General features: G+C 45.2%; 1 protein-coding gene across 2 annotated transcripts in view; it reads right to left on the bottom strand.

The window, feature by feature from the left end:
- Positions 1–494: 494 nt before the first annotated feature.
- Positions 495–17,347, bottom strand: part of CNDP1 (carnosine dipeptidase 1 (metallopeptidase M20 family)) — a 28,373-nt gene continuing 11,520 nt past the window's right edge. For both annotated transcript variants that reach the window (XM_006761915.2, XM_015562763.1), the window contains exons 3-12: positions 16,465–16,614; positions 15,589–15,751; positions 14,824–14,912; positions 11,631–11,831; positions 9,984–10,068; positions 6,697–6,857; positions 5,346–5,510; positions 3,938–4,079; positions 1,844–1,991; positions 495–1,661 (exon numbers count right to left, since the gene is read on the bottom strand). In XM_006761915.2, the coding sequence (XP_006761978.1) occupies positions 1,592–1,661; positions 1,844–1,991; positions 3,938–4,079; positions 5,346–5,510; positions 6,697–6,857; positions 9,984–10,068; positions 11,631–11,831; positions 14,824–14,912; positions 15,589–15,751; positions 16,465–16,614 (1,374 nt within the window). In that variant the 3' untranslated portion in view covers positions 495–1,591. The remainder of the gene's footprint in view (positions 1,662–1,843; positions 1,992–3,937; positions 4,080–5,345; positions 5,511–6,696; positions 6,858–9,983; positions 10,069–11,630; positions 11,832–14,823; positions 14,913–15,588; positions 15,752–16,464; positions 16,615–17,347) is intronic.

Here is a 17,347-nt window from a genome sequence, read left to right on the forward strand (position 1 = left end):
CAGGAATGAATCAAAGAATACATCTTATTATTCAGTGACTTGGTAAAACTGGTGTTACATTGCTCAGAAGTAGTGACAATATGTTTTACAACCTGCTTTTGTAAGTTGACTTATCTGAACACCCTTTTAAAAATAAAATTAGCATCATAGACCTCTAGTACAATTAGTTCGTGGGAACTCTGCCAAATATGTCAGGTAGGTCCCACAAAATCCCAAATGTCACAAGATTCAACATAATCCAGCAAGCACGAACCAAACTTAATATCGAAGAATATGAAACACCTGCCAACACTCAACTGCCAGGACTTGATGTTCTCTCCATCAGACAAGTGGACCCTTTGTGTGTGTCCCTCCCCACACACAGGCTGAAGCCTAAGTGGGGTCCCATTTCTGGGACCGGAGTCAGAGTAAGTGGATCACTGGCCCCATGACCCAGCCATTTCAGATGTGAAAATTTTAACACTGACATTTCAAGGGCCCACAAAGAGATGGAATGCCTTATGCTTTGGTTTTATTTTGAATCACAAGAGAAACGTTTTTAATAAACCCTTAAATTCTTCTCCATTAATGTGATTTAGATAATGAATTCATAAAGATTGAATTGATTTGTTTACATACTCAGCCTTAGAAAAATTACATTCTTGTTTGTTTGTGTACACCATCAAATCCAATCAAGCAAACAAGATGGTTAACTGAAATGATTAATGGATGCACACTAGCTGATGGCTTTAAATATAGAGTGTGTTACTGATGTCAGGGTTGATTAGTTCTCTATCTATCACTGATGCTATTAAAAGCTTTGAGCAATTTAAATGTAGTCATTGAGTAAAATTCCAATGGGCTGAGTAAACTTCTATCAGGATTGATTCTGCTGTAGCAAATTTACATATGCACAGGCGTTGGAGAGCCTGAGCGGGCCTTTCCTGATGGGGAGAAAAAAAGAACAGAAATCAGGTGGCCTGCTGGCATCCGTCACAACAAAGGTAAAGGGGCTTGGGATAAAAAAGTACTCATCCTCACACAAGAAATCCCAAGTGACATGAGGCTATGCATATTGATCATTTCTATTTCAGAACTTTTCAGAGCAGGAAAAATAAATGAAGGGGAAGCAAGAGGTTAACATAGTATCATGCTCTAGTAACTCCTTTAAAAATGAACCCACAGGGAAATCATGGTAGTCAGTGGTGGAGACCAAGGTCTTTATTAATAAGATAAAAGGAAAATGTGGTACAAGCAAGGGTGGGGTGAGTACTGATAGTCACTGCATGGAATGATTATGTGTCATGAGTACTTCCAGACCTAGAAAGCAAGCTAGAGTGACTACGTCAATCATTGTGAAGGGAGGTCCAGTCCTGGGATACTGCAGCTGAACTTGGGGAGATCAGGTTGGTGAAGGAAGCTGTGACTTTAGAAAGGCTTGCTATGGGACATTAGACCATTCCCAATGTCTATACTTATTGGTCCAAATGTCTAAAGATATTTTAAATGGGAGGGAAAACATTACTTTCTGGACTGAAATTCTCTGGATATTGAGATTCCTTTCCTGTCCAGGGTGTTAGCAGGTCAGACCTGAGCTAGAAGGTTCCTGCCATTATTCATGCAGCTGAGCCACCTCTAGGAAAAAGGCAGCAAACAATTTGGATCCTTCTATGTAGTTCCACCTAATGAGAGAAGTAAGAGAAACACTGTTATTTCCATTCAAATGATGGAGGAAAACTAGTCTACAATGTGAACAGAAAGATTTGAGGATATCAACTCAATCTAATGTATGCAGCATGTCAGGAGGTTCTGATGTACAGACCTGGAGTTGGGCAGTGAGGGTGTAGCCCCCACAAGAGCCTACCTGTTGATTTTCTCATTCTGAGAGTGCTCCCCATCGTCAACAGCACCCAACGGAAGCATCAGCACACTCTTCTGGATAATATCCTGGAATATTTTGGCAATTGGTATGGTTGATCCATCCCGGATCATATCTGGCTCTGTTCCAAACACTGAAACAGGAAAAGAAGGCATTTGAATAACATAATGACAAGACTATGCCCAGTAATCACCATTACATTTGGTGCATGGGGTAAGTAAGCTTCTCGCTATCATGCAATTTATATTCTAAAATAGTCAGTAGTATCAAGAAGAAAACTGTGATTGCCTTCTTTACAACTATGTACATAAAAAGATAATTTCAAAAATTTGTATTTTGAAGTAATTTCAGACTTATAGAAAGTTGCAAAAGTGGTACAGTTCCCAGGTGCCCTTAACACTTCTTCCCCTAACATTAATAACTTATATACCTATTGTGCAGTTATCAAGAATAGGAAATTAAAATTGGAATAATATTATTAACCAGACTCTGACCTTATTGGAATGTCATCACAGGGAAGAGCTGGGGTGGGGATTCCCCGTTTTCTGTGCCATGATCCCATCCAGAATCCCACACTGAATTTGTCACTGCTTCTTCATCTCCTCTAGTCTGTGACAGCTTCTTAGTCTTTCCTTGTCTTTCATGACCTTGACCCTCTTGAACAGTACTGATCGGTTGTTGTGTAAGCTGTTCTTTAATTTGGGTATGTCTGTTTTCTCATAACTGGAAGATGTCATGCATTTTTGGGAAGAGCAGCACAGATGTACCTACTTTTATGGTTGTTTCATGAATTAAATATTAGGAAAGTGGGACTTAGTGTTTCTGTGTTTTGTTTTTTTTGTAACCAATCTATATATATAAAAGCCTAAGTGACTGTCCGACTGTTTGACCATTTGCTCAGTCGCTCTGATGTGCAATGACTACCAGGGGGCAGAAGTTCCAACCAGTAGAGGAGGGAGTCCGATTCCTCGCGGAATTGGCCATGAGTTAGGTTGATGCTGGGGCACTGTCAGCCCCGAATCTGCTTCAACCTGCACCCCAAGACCCAGAGATCGGTTTCAGCCCAATCCCTGCAGACCAGGCCAAGGGACCCCACCAGTGCACGAATCCATGCACCAGGTCTCTAGTATATAAATAAATCACTATAGTCAACTATCACATGACTATCTAAATATTTGTACTCAGATTTCAATGTATCCCATGAAATAGTTTAATGGTCTAAGATCTAGAAAGAGATGGGTTCAAACCTTCCGGGTGAGAAGACAAGTTGCCAGTGATGGAGTGGGAATGAAAAATAAAACAACGACAGAAAAGAGAACATGCCACGTGGTCTTTATCCACAAAGCAAGGCATGAATGTGAACAATGTTGATGTACTTGGTGGTTTATTACACAAATAGACCAAAAGGTGACTCCTGCATTCCTGTAAGAGCATCTCAGGTCTTTATCGTTGACCTTGACATGTCAATCACACATCTCTCTTCAGCTGGCATTACATTTACCTGCCTGACTTATCGTCCTCTTTTCCTCACTCCCAAATTTTACTGGTAAAATACTGCTGCACCTGGAGGCATTGTAATGGGGCTTCTCCTCCAATTTTTCATGCCTGCGTCCCTGGTCCTGACAACCCTCACAGAGAGTTGGTCCTCCCAGGAGGTCTGGACCTCAAACTCCAGCTCTGGCATCTTCAGGGGCATGGCCTAAGGCCCCATCTGTAATACAGTAGTTCTTCCTATCCATGGCTGCACTTTCTGTAGTCTCAGTTACCCATGGTCAACCACAACCAGAAATAGACAATGCCTACATCACTTGCCCCACTTCATCTCATCACGTAAGTATTTTGTCATTCCCATCATCACAAGAAGGGTAAGTACAGTATAAGATGTTCTGAGAGATCACATTGACAAGACAGTGTATATAAAGGCCCCTGCACAGGTCACACTCGGTAATACAGCCTGTGTCAGAAGGACGGTCAATATTGGGAGATTTAAATGTGTCTGCTTTATCCACATCTCCCACCCTCGGGTACTACCCCTCAGTCCCACTGGATACTGGAAACTTGAAATATCTTAAGTCCAACCTGTTTTGATGGCTCTTTTTGCTGCAAGATACTGATGATCTTTAATATCTGCGATCCACGGGTGCAGTCCCAGCACCATGGAAACATCCATCTGGTTGGAACTATTTCTTTGGGAGAATATATACTGGAGATGCTGTTGCACCTAAAAAGTAATGTTTTCAATTGTAAGAGAAAATTTCTAGTTATTCCCTCAGACAATGACTATAGTCTTCCATCAAGAAACTTGGAAACCCCAACCCAGCAAGTCCAAGGGTTGTGCTCTGACCTTGGTTCTGCCTGGGGGATGATGACACAGTGAGCAGGTCTCTAGGACGGAGCTTCACCCAATGGGAGAAACACTTGCCCTCACCCTCTTCTATCCCCAGTCCCTCCCCTCCCCATCCTGACCACAGTGTCTGACTGTTAATATTTGCTTGTTATGAATTTGGTGACTGAGACCTTGAATAATATTATGGACAACATGAATAATATGAACATTATGAATGTTGAGTGATTATGTAACATAATACAAGTATAACTTCTCAATTTAAAAATCCTTCTTTTTGGACTTAGTTTGAGAACAATCCCACACTGAGCTGGGAAAGGGCCTGTTAGCATCCTTTTCTGCCCCTGGATATGTTGCTACTGTGGAAATCCTCTAAAGAAAAACTCCATAGCCTGAGATATTTCTTCCATTCATTCCTTCAACTAACATTTATAGAACACCTGTCATGTGGCAAAGAACTGTTCTAGGTGCTGGAGGTATAGCTGTGAGCAAGATGGACAAGGTCCTGCCCTCAGGGAATGAGGGTTGTGAGAATAGGGAAGGGGAGAAGGAGGAAGGAGAGGCAGTTAGGGAGGGGACCCTACTTCAGAATGTTATTATCACTTAGAAGACAGTAACAGGAATGTGGGGTAGAGAGGGTTGGGATGAGGTATTTCTTGAGCTCATTTGTTCAGAGTTTACTTGCTGTTAAACTTGAAGTTTACTGATAACAGGTGGATAATGTAGACATACAAGTCCCTCCAGATAACATTTTCATTAAAATGGCTCCTATCAGAGTGTTCATTTCAGACATGTGGACAAGCAATGGGCACTTGAGATTTTCTGGCTCCATCCAGCTGTCGAAGTTAGCTTCTTCATCTGTGCACAAAACCAATCTTGCCTTTATAGCTACCATTTAATTCTTTAAATTTTTCCATCACTCCAACTCCAAATGATTATTTATCTGACTACTGTAATTGCAATATAATCGAGAAAAGAGATTTTTAGCAAACAAAAAATGTATCTTTTTTTTTTACATGTTTTGCAGTCCCTTGCATATTCAAAAAATATGGTACTTCAGTGCCAACACCTGCACTGCTCCCTCCACAGGGGTGCACGGCTCTTGGGAGGGTGTTGCCAGGCAGAACCATGCAGGTTTCTTACCTGTTTTTCCACCACAGATGTATTCATGTGAGGGACCAGGCGGATGGAAAATTTTCCTATAACTCGGCCAGGTATGACTGTTTTAGTTCCGGGCTCATCGAATGCGCCCTCGATCCCATGGATGGAAAGAGAAGGGTACCTCCATAGGTGCATCAGAATTTCCTCCTGAATTAAAATAAAGTTATTTTATTATGTACAAGAAAGACTGATTAAAATCAGTTCAGTTAGATTGCTTACATTACCAGTTTCTGTACATCAGCGACACCGTTCATGATAAGTTCATTACCACCCTGCTTGGCTACGTCTGGACTAATAACACAAGTGACCTCTCCCTCAGGACATGAGGTCCTGTGCGGCTGTCACCTCCCCAAGTAACTCCTATGGCCAAGGCCCCTCGTCACCGGAGCTCTTAAGTTTCCAATTAATAGATGGCAAAGGGGCCCTTTCAGAAATTTGAGTTCAGTTATAAATTTCCATCCCCAGTCATGCAGTGACAACTTGCATGTAAATGCCTTTGATTTTTCAGGCATCCGAGCCGTTTCCTTTATGGCTGTGGCCACCTAGACCTCTTCAGAGGAAACAGACCCCGCCTCATAGTAAACTCCGCCCCTACGTCCAGCAGGGCTCCTCCCTCTCGGGATCCCTCTCGGGCCTCTCTGGCATCCCACCCGCCCCCGCCCAGGGAAGGAGCCAAGCGCCCACACTCCACAGCAGGAGGAGGTGGCAAGGGAAAAAAAGCCCGTATTTGTCCTTAACAACGCCTCTGCCTCTGGGCTTACTCACTACACTGAGGCAGCGATGCAGCCATTTACAGAGGAGCCCTAAGGCTCTTGGTTTTGTCTAGAAAAATGAACAGTGAGGGGTCTTAGAGCTGAACAATTGCAGGCTGTTCTCACTCTTTGAACGAATAGGAAGCCCAGCTCGTTGGGATTGAGTCTAGTAAAGGGATTAGGAAAGGCTGGGCTGTGAAAGGAAGCTCTGTGGTTATGGTTCCCAGATAAAGATCTGGATCTAGACCAGCGGTTCTCAACCTGGGGGTCGAACGACCCTTTCACAGGGGTAGCCTAAGGAAAACACATATATAATTACATATTGTTTTTGTGATTAATCACTATCCTTTAATTATGTTCAATTTGTAACGATGAAATTGGGGTCACCACAACATGAGGAATTGTATTAAAGGGTGGCGGCATTAGGAAGGCTGAGAACCACTGGTCTAGACCATGACAAGCCTCAGAATTAACTGCTGTCAGTTCTAAGATGCGGAGATGAGCAGCACTCAGACCAGGCGGTGGGAAAAGTGGTTTAGTGTCGTCATTCCTTTCAGAGAGCCGTCAGCTGGGGGCTGTACCTTGGTGTTGAACAGGAATTTCTTAACCCGGCTGCTGTTCCGGTATTCTTCTAGCTCCAGGTCGATGGCGCCGTACAGGTCTTTCTCCTCTTCTGTGAGAGGAGCCACTTGGTCATAAATCCCAGGGATCAGAATGTGACCAGCAGAGTCCGTGAGGCTACCTACAGGACACACAGGAAACAAAGCCAGACAGAGGTTCCGCTGGGCTGATGCTCAGGCCCTGCAGCGGGACCACAGCGACTCCCCTGGGGCAGCAGCAGGCCTGTCTGGCTCTGGTTCCCACAGCAGAGCCAGTGGCAGCAGTTCACATCCTAGAGGGGATGGTCCAGGGAGGAGGTCACCAGGCCGACTCAGCCTGTGTTAGACCTGCTTTAATGTCTATCTTGTGGATGGAAGGATGAAAACATGGATTTTCAATCAATTAAATGGGGTTTGACTCACCTGCATTACATTCAAGTTCCCAACTCTACCTGTTATAGCATAAACATAAAAACTTTTAAAAGTTTTATCGTATCCTGAGTTAAGAAGTAATGTATTCATTATAAAAGTGTTTAGATATACATGTGTATGTATGTACACAATACTTCAAGAAACTGAAAATCATCATTCCTTCTCAACTTCTCTCCCCTCCACACATAATAATATAATAAATACTCATCATTAATCAAAAGCATAATATTGGGGTCTAATCTGTGAGATCCATCAGGATCATGAATGCCTTTGTGATGATAAGCAGTCAATGGGCTGTTATTTATGAAAGACTTTGAGGATTAATAGAAATCAGGGAAATCGTCAAAGAATATCTATAAAAGAAGCAGACTTGAGATTTAGTAGATATTGCTCTCTATTTCGAGAAAGTACTTACCAAAGATACAATGCAATCAGTAAGTAGAGAACATAAATGATAAAAAACATCTCTGGGCAGCAAAATCTAGGGACTTTTATTCAAGTAAAGACACTTCATAAAACGATGTCCACATTCCTAATGTGATTATAACCTGACAATTCCAGAAAATTACTGTGAGGCACTACATTTTTAAATCTTTCCATTAAGGTCGACAATCACAAAGCACATGGTAAAGAAATAGTTGTGGGTCCACAGGCAGCTCTATCCTTGCATGGGAGGATGTCAGCAGAAGTTTGGGGATGTTCATTAAAGGGACACTGAGCCGAAACCGGTTTGGCTCAGTGGATAGAGCGTCGGCCTGCGGACTGAAGGGTCCCAGGTTCGATTCCGGTCAAGGGCATGTACCTGGGTTGCGGGCACATCCCCAATGGGGATGTGCAGGAGGCAGCTGATCGATGTTTCTCTCTCATCAATGTTTCTGACTCTCTCTCTCTCTCTCTCCCTTCCTCTCTGTAAAAAATCAATAAAATATATATTTTTTTAAAAAAAATAAATAAATAAAAATAAAGGGACACTGAGTGAGTCTACTGTTGGTGGTGGATTTATCTTCTGCTTTGACTTTGGTGAGGGTGACTGCAAATCAATGACAGCCAGTCCCACTCACTCAATGCCCAACTTAATGTTTAACTTCAACTTTACTACTGGGTTTGTATCATTACCTTAACATACTATACTGTATTGGGCTAAATGAGGGCGTTCCATAACTCAGGCCATGGATGCTGTGCAGCAATCTGCAGTACTATACCCCTAGTGCAGTGACACATTCTGGGTGAAGTCCTGGGGGACAAGGGGAGGGGCTGAGGAGGATGTGGTTGAAAACCAGAACAGTGACATCTTCCCTTCACGTTTTGCTCCTGACATCTCAACCCTCAGGCCTTGCTTTTTGTGATCCTCTTAAAGTGCTGGGAATGCCATTACACGTTGCACTACTGCCATCCATGTAGATTTTCATAGGGGGTTGTCCTTGGCTTAATTAGAGCCAAGCCACCTGTTGGTCCACTCATGTGGGTTCACACTTGTTATTTAGTCTCATGTGGTCAGAGACAGTGCCCTCATTCGTGGAAGGTGGGTCTGTGTATGGTCACATCCCAGCATTCACCGGGTGCTGGAACACAGCAGGTGCCCAATGACTAGGTTTAATGCATCAGTCCTCGAGAGCCTTCAACCCTGAGTCCTTCCATACACAGCAGATGAAAACCACATGGTGGGCACAATCCAGAATCACTTTGTTACGGATTGTTTCAAAATTTAAAAAAGGGAAAACCTTTTATTTTCATTCCATTTGTGACCCTCATCTGACTTTTCCTAGCAGATCAATATACATTTGTGGGGGCTAAATGGACTTCTATGCCTGGGTGAAACCATGCAGGCTAGACAGATGGAGAGCAGCAATCATGTCTGGGGAGTGGGGGAGGGGGGAGGAGAAGGAGATTGAAATGCATTATATAGATATGAAGGTGCTCCTCCTAGGGATGAAAAAAAATTAGTTCTGGTAAAATAGAGAACTGACCTTCGCCCACCCTCAAATAATAAGTTGCATGCTATCTGAATCCTTCTGGAAACAATTTAAACACTTGAAAAAAAATGGCTTGTTGTATTCTGTCTTAAATTGCCAAGCAAGCATGTTGTAAAATTTGTAAATAAAGGTGCCCTTGTGCCATGTGAGGCAGACCCCATTATTGTGAGGCCTGAACTTATGTAGCCTGAGAACCTCTGTTTGAAAAGAACACCAACATTCAAACACAAAAGAGCAACATCCCTGACAGGACTGCGGAAGGGGCTCCTTCAAGCAAAGCCCCTGAAGATGAAGCTTCCTTCAGTTCCCAGAGATCCACCCCAGCTGCTGGGCAATCCTGATATAGGCAAGAGCCACAGGGTAAATCGAGGTGGGCAAATGGGCTCTCAGGGGAACACCACACACACACCCCTAACTTGGCTTGCGCACACCAGGTATCCACAGGAGGTCAGAAGCAGGTGTGATCAGCAAACTCATTGGAGTCTCTGTACAACCTGGGGCCACAGCAACGTGGAAAAATGAAGCCAAGTGGTGCCAGGATATTTGGCATCATTCTGAGAGCCTCCCAGAAGGCTCTCGATGCTATGCCATTGTCTTTGCGTATGGCCAGATGTGTCACAGTAGCCAGTAAAAGAAAAGGGACAAATTCAGGAAGAGGTTCAGTCCATGAAAAAAAGTAACATGGACTTAATAAGCCCAAGGAATATTTAACCAACCGGGGATGCTAAGAATATGTTTTTTCTTCTAATGCACCTCTATTTAGAGCTGGCTTGGACCAGGGAAGGAGAGACACATTGGGTCATATAGAACTATATTTTAGTAGATTGCTTGATGTCGAAAAAGTGAAATGAAATAAGACGTTACCGAGAAGAGCCACCAAATCAGCCATTGGCTCATGAAGGATGCCACCAAAGGTGCCTGAATGAAAATCTTGATCTCTGCATGTCACCTATAAGACAGGTAGAAGAGAAAACAGGTGCTAACACTGTCGTTGCTATAGCTGTAGCTTTCACATGGTGGGAAACACGCCCAACCAGTGTCCCTCAGGACTCAGGTGAGCACCCTGACATCGCTCCTCCTCCTGTCCAGTCACATGGCTCCCATGTCTTCTTTCCCCATGTGTCCTGAATCCCTGAGACTGACTAACCCCCACCGATTCCACAAACACAGCTCTATCCAACATCACCACACTATTGGTGGCTACGTTATCATCTTCCTCTTGGTTTCACCCCATTCTGTTGCTCACCTTCCTTCCAGGAAAATTCTCCTCCTGTGGTTTCTGAGCAAGTTTCTCCTCTGTATTCTTTTATTGCCTGCAGGATAGTTAATGTCTCCCCTCGTAACTTCTCTTCTGTCTCCCACACCCACCACTTATTCTGGGGCACATTCTTCCTCTACACACAGAGCCCCAAGAACTAGCTCACTGGGCTTCATTCAGAGCCCCACACTCCTACATGTTCACACCCATATGTCTGATCCCCCTGATGTGCTACTACTTTCTGAAATTCAGGTCTAGAAGTCAACTCAACACCTTCTGCTACGATGACTTCCTACCAACTTTCTCATTTCCAAAACAAGGAGAGTCCCGAGTCCCGTTAATCTGCCACCTTAAAATTATCTTGGATTCCTCCTGTGCACACCATATCCAATCTGTTACCAAGGTCCAGTGAGGTATTTTTTTTTAAATTGTCTCTTCAATTCAGCCCCTCCCATCATTCCTGCCCAGCTGGTCTTTCTCTGCCCGGTGCACTTTTAAGGTGCGGCCAGGAATGTTTCCTCTTTCCTGTCCCACTGGGTTTCCACAGGGTGCAGATTATTAGTGTCCACATTGTCACATGAGAAAACAGACTAAAGTGGCTGAATAACAGACGATTTCCCAGGAGGGACTCTCTGATTCTGAGTCGTGTGCCCTGTCCCAGGCTGTCTGTATTGATGGAACAGGAGAAGGAAGCAGACTAGCTGTCACATTTAGCCATCACACAACCCTAGGGGTTTATGGAAGGGTTTGCTGTGCTCACTTTAGAGGTAAGGACACCAGCACTTGGAAGGTAAAGGGCCTACACAGGCTGTATGTGCATCACTGAGCCAGACTGGGATGCAGGCCTCGCAATGCCAGTGCCCCTGGTCTTCCAACCCAGACCTGGCAGACAGGCCCCATGGATTAGGTACTGTTGCCCTCCCAGGAGCCCCACCACCTGATCAGTAGGCTCTTACCACTGCCCCCTCCCCCCTAGGGGGACTGCTGCGCCTGCCTCCAAATTCCACTTTCCACAGCTGCAGTCCCTAAATCTCTTGGCTTGTGAGTCACAAGCCCTCTGAATCCTGTCTGTAGAAAGATGCACAATTCACAGGCTCACAGTGGGGGCTTCATGAACCCCTCACCCCTCCCAGAATTTCCCAGAGGCAGGCAAGCATCCTGGGAGAACTCTGTGCTCTCACACAGCTTTATCTCTGTCCCTCCCAGACCCCAGGGTGGCTTCCTCCCAGCAGGCCACCAGGGTTTGCAGATACCTCCACCGCGAAGTAGCTGTTCCCTCGAGTTCCGTAAATGAGTGCTGGCCTCCTCTGGCTCAGCCACAGGTTATCGGAAATCACAATGTAGTCCACGCTGGAAAAGAACCTGTCCTTCTCTCTCTTGACAAGTTCCTCCAGGGCCACAGAGCCGGCTTCTTCCATTCCTTCAATGATCACCTTGATGTTCACGGGGAGATCCTGAGCGAACAAGTCAAAAGTTGGACAAACCAATCTGTCAAAAACCGCAGAGTCACCCACTCACCTTGTAAGACCCAGGGATAGTGTATATTTAACATAAGTACAGTAATTATCACATGTGTTCAATATGTGAATTATTCACATTCCCAACATCTCTGTTACAGCAAAGAAGTTTCAACAAAGGTTGTGAAGGAGAGTCCAAGGTAATGCCCAGTGTACACATTCCAGTGTGGCCCACCAATTTAATGTTGATGAAGGATCTGGGGAAGGAATTCCTAAAAGCAGTGACATCCACACCACAGAGCTCTGTGGGGCTGCCCCAGACAGAGGCGCTTTCTTCCTTCTTCCCAAAAGGAATTTTTCAAGAAAGGTTACGCCATTACAAATCTCCTTTCTGTACTCATAACTCTGAGCCTGATAAACGAGAACTCTTTCCTTTGAAAGATTGGCTAATATTTAAGCCCTAGGATAATTTTTATTTCGAGTGTCTGTTATTTTTCAACTATGAGTTCAATCTGCCTTTTAACTTATTCAAAGGCTTTGATCATGCAGCAGAATGGAACATGAGTTTTTTTCCAGTTAATATTAGGGCTCGGAATCACTCCTTTAAAATTTTTACAATGTTCCCTTTCCCCATTTGGTTTTGATCTTATTGTATCTCTATAATTTATAACTTCCTATCTCTGAGAGCCACATGAAGAGGAGAGGTCAAAGTCTCTTCCTGGAGCAGAAGACACATGTAGGAGACTCTAAAAGTGATTATACGCAGACAAACGGCAGCACATACATACTAATTAGCTCTAATGAGCAGGACCGACTGGCCAAAAATGAACAAAGGCAGGATGAGCAGAGGATTATGTATTAGAAAATGTGACCTTCCGCCATTCTGTTGGTTAATGTGGGGATAATGATTTGTTCAAATGTATCATGTGTGTACATTTCTATGTGTCTTAGGAAGTCAAGCTACAGTTCTGAAATCTTAATATTCAAAAGCTCTTTATTAACACATGACTGAGAAGTAGTTGGAAAGCCTAAGATTTTCTGGCAAAAGGTGATTAATAAAATCCAAGCCAATGGCTACTAAGTGTTGGAGGCTGGGGGCTTTGGTCTCTGCTCTGTCCCTTTGCACCCAAGGGACCTGCACAAGCTATTCCACCTCCAGGCAGCTCACTTGTCTCCCTGTGCGGTATGGTCACGGACAGCCGATCTGGCTCTGGGTGAGACGGTCCAGTGAGGTGACACACGGTTAGTGATCTGCACACGATACAGGAAAAAGGGGGTGAGAGGGCGGAGGGCAGGAGGGCACCAGGAAAGAAGCCAGCACTCATAGGGCCCAGCACTCATAGGCACTGGAGTCCCTTGACTGTTACTTTGTTTAGTCGTCTCAATGCCCCGAGGGAGAAGTGATCATTCCTACCTCACAGATGAGGAAAAAAGAGGCTTAGAGAGAATTAACTGGCTTATGTTGTTTATAATTATGTAAGCTTCAGAGTTGAAATTTAAAAGCAAAGCAGATTTTGGCCTTTTTATAGGAATTTTCATATAAATATTGCTTCCCTCCTCTTAAGAAAGAAGGGGGGGAGGGGAGGAGAAAGGAAGGAGACAGAAGAAGAAAGTCCAGGGAGAGAATTCTAGACAGAGAGGAAGAGAGGGGAGAAACCAAGGCCACATTAAACTTTCAGGCTGACCAATGTGAGTGTCAAGATCACAAGGCAATGTTTCAGTGGTCGAAAGACCTACCAGAAACCTATCCTGACTCAAACTCTCTTTCTTAGTGAGGTACAGCAGCTGAGTCCAGAGCAGTCACATGCCCTCTCCCCTTCTGCTTATGTCTGGGAGAAAAGAAACTCATGAAAGAGGAGCCCAATGAAATCTCCTCCAGGGGAAGGATTTGGGAGCAAGGGGTGCCATCAAAGATCTAAGCCTTGGGCCTGGACTGGAACGGCTTCTGGGCCTGAGCACTGCTTCCCTGCTTCTTCCTAAAAGAGGCTGGATGGAGGCCAGCATGCAGGAACCCTGACCTTGAAGCTCCTTCTTCAATTTCCAGTGAACAGCGGTACTTGGTTCAGGGAAGTCATGTGAAGGAGAAGGTGGCTGGCTATGTATCCTTAAGGTTAGCCCCATAAAGTCCTCGGAGGGAGCCAAGGGCCAACACCCTTGTCTTTACAGGACAGGATCTGAGGCCCAGAGAGGCCAGGACCTGCCCAGGGCCACACAGATCGACTCCTCTGTTTGGAGCCTAAGCGCATTCATCAGAAGAAGGGAGGGTGGTGTGAGATGAGACCACTCTTGTGAGAACATCAGGTGGGACAGTAAAAGACTCAAACCTGGGCCACCAACATATCCTCTGATGGCCCTAGAGAGGCAGCCCCCTACCTTTCCAGTACCTGTATGGCACACCTATGAAAACTACATTTCACAAGAATGGAGAGGCCTAAAGATTCAAATAGGATGTCACATGCCAGGGATCTCTATCTTGATCATTGATAAAAATAGCTGATGTGTTGTTTTAAAGTGTATGTTTGTCTCTTTTAATAAAATCAAACTTTGTGATAAGAAGGAGGAGGAGATAAAAAATACAAGTTAAAGTAAGATAAAGGTGAAAAAAGTAAGTCCCAGTGAGAGTAACTTAGCCACAAGCTCATCATACTTTTTGTTATGTGTTTGTTTGTTTTTTCCATTTGGTCAGCAGCACAGGCTCAAGGTACCATGTTTGCCCCAGACCAGCTGGGCAGCTTTGAGCAAGTTCCCTGACCGTCCCAAGTTCCACTCTCCTCATCTATAAAATGGGTGTGATTATCAGAGTACAGCCCTATGAAGACTGTTGGGAAGAGGAAAGGACAAAATTCAGGTGAAAGCTTGCAGCACAGTGAGGGACTCAAAGCATACTGCCTGTGCCATCATCATCATCATCATCATTGTCACTGTCACTATCACCGTCATTGTCAGTCATCATCATCGAGCTCCCTCCCCAACACCACTGGCTACTTACTTCCTCCAGGGCTCGGAATGCGCTCATAGCATTAATCCACGCCAAAACAGGCCCTTTGTTGTCTGTCGCTCCTCGTCCATAAAGTTTTCCTTGAAAAATAAGGGAAGAATTTTCAGAAAAGCATGGGTACCTCTGCCAAGTTGAGTGAGTTAAAAACAAACGTTGTTTTATGGGTAATTGCTTGAACAGGGCTTTCTGCTTCCAAGAACAAATCTTGCACTGAAATTGCAAAGTATGATTTCTTATGTATAGACAGTATGGCCACTAGCTAGACAGAAATGTAAGCTCACTTGAAATATACTGATCCAAATGAGGTATTTTATCCAAATTCATGGAAAAGGGCCTGCAGATTTGTTATAGATGGTCATGTAACACAGCCTCTCATTCTGAGATGTTACAACTAGATGTTACAACTAGTACCTGTGGCTCCATTAACCTTTCTTCTTCTGTTCTTTAAAAATAAATTACAGTTGGTAATTTTAAAAGGAAAACGTTTGGCCAAGAACACTGTTTTCCTCACAGCCCAAGGACTCCAGCCTGCGGCACTCATTCACCCATGGGCAGAAAGGTTCAAAGTTTCTTTCCCAAATGAAAGAAAATTGGCCACATTGGACCAACTTGTAGACCATGAGAGTGGCATTTAGTTCATTCTTAACAACAGGTTAGACCTGGAGCCAGGGATGGGGGGGCCGTCCTAAATCCTTAACCCTGTGAGCAACCCTTATCCACAGCGGCACCAGGTCTGCGCACCAGCACGTCACTAACCATCCACTTCCGTCAGCGTGTAAGGGTCAGTGAGCCACCCATCGGCCTGTGTGGCCGGCTGCACGTCCAGGTGGCCGTAGAAGCACACGGTGGGTTTCCCTGGCTCATTCCCCAGCTCAGCCAGGATGACAGGAGGTATCGGGAGAGTCTGGCCATCAGGCAGCTGCAGGAGGACAATGGATAGCAGTTTTAAATAAATGCTGTTTAGTTCTTCCTGACAATTCAAAGACATGATGTTAGGAGTCCTGCTTCTACCCCTGGGTCCTGGCAGAGCCCATATAATTTTCTGATCAACCTTTATCCAGCTCTAACATGGTACCACAAGACACTTTTAATTAAAACATGAAGCATAATTAAAGCGAAGCACTTTCTCAGATATACATTGATAAACAGGAAACTTAGTTGAGCATGCTCTTCAATAGGAACTCAGACTCAACTACCTTGAATTGGGTGTCGGAAATAAACCGTTGGGAGACTTTCAATGCTAAGCCAGGCAGCACTGGGCGCTAAGATTTAAGATCGCCATTTGTGACTGAGGGGCAGTAACAGGCAGTGATTCTGATGAGAGGCTGGAGCCTCAGAAAGATGCCTCAGAGCTTGGGGAAGTTTGCAGCTTGCATGCAGGGTGTGAACAGCACGGGGGCCTCTCCTGAATGGGTCACCTTCGTTCACCTCCTTGTGTTCCCTCCCACCCCCATCCAAGTCCCGACACGATGAGAAATCAACATGGCAACCTCGTTTGGGACGAGGAGGAATTCTTCATCCTTATTGGGTTACTATGGGTGTTTGTATTGAGGATCTTGCCACCACCACAGGAGGGCGTGACCAATGCACAGGGAAGTGGCAGCTCATGGGGGAGGGAGGGACCGCCAGCACCTGCTGAGAGCCCAAGTCCTTGAGGTCCACGCTGGCCCCCAGGCGCCGGAGCTCCTCTGCGACCAGGGCCATCATCCTGAAGAGCTCTTGTCGGAGGCGAGGCACAGGTTGAACGGAGTCACTCTCAATGGCCACCCACTCCTTCAGCCTCTGTGAGGACAGGCGACAGGGTGATTAGCATGACAGCACAGGAGGCACAGAATCCCAATGTCCTTCATTTGACCTTGATATTCAAAAGTCACTGGCCAACCTGAAGACGTAATCAGGAACATAGAAGCCAGAGCTGGCTGGGTCAGAAGAATGGGGCAGGGCAGGTTGGGTGGAAGGCTGTTCCCCCAAACACCGGGCCTGTGCCCCTGTGGGTTCACCAGGGTTATTAAGAAGGGCAGATCCTGACCCACCCTTTCTGGCTTTTAGCACTAAGAGGCTGGCCAGCCATGCCCCCCCAGGACTGGCTTCCCACAATGCCCTGAAGGCCTCTGGGCCTCACAGAGCACCCAACTTGATCCCCCGATGGCTTCAGCAGGCTGCAGGGCTCCTTGGCATCATCCTTAGCACTTAGGTTTTGTGGTCAGCCCTGCCTGCTCCTCCAGGACCCTCAGGGCGGCAGGCAGCCTTAGCTCCTAACCCTGGTCTGCCCATCAGAGTTGGACTTGGAGAATATTCCGTACACTTTCTCAGCCTCAGCTTTCTCGTCTCAGGTTACGGTGACTATGAGGTTGCGATGACTATGAGGTTGCGATACAATGGGAAATACATTCTTTTGTCTTTATCTCACCTGTTGGCCAGAGCTTCTGAAACTTTCACAACTTCCTAAGCAATGGAGGTGCCAGGGTCATCTTCAGTTCTAATATTTACTCTCGTATTTACTCAGGTTCCTAAC

Source organism: Myotis davidii, unplaced genomic scaffold, assembly GCF_000327345.1.
Source record: "Myotis davidii unplaced genomic scaffold, ASM32734v1 scaffold96, whole genome shotgun sequence".
Classification (NCBI taxonomy): Eukaryota; Metazoa; Chordata; class Mammalia; order Chiroptera; family Vespertilionidae; genus Myotis; species Myotis davidii.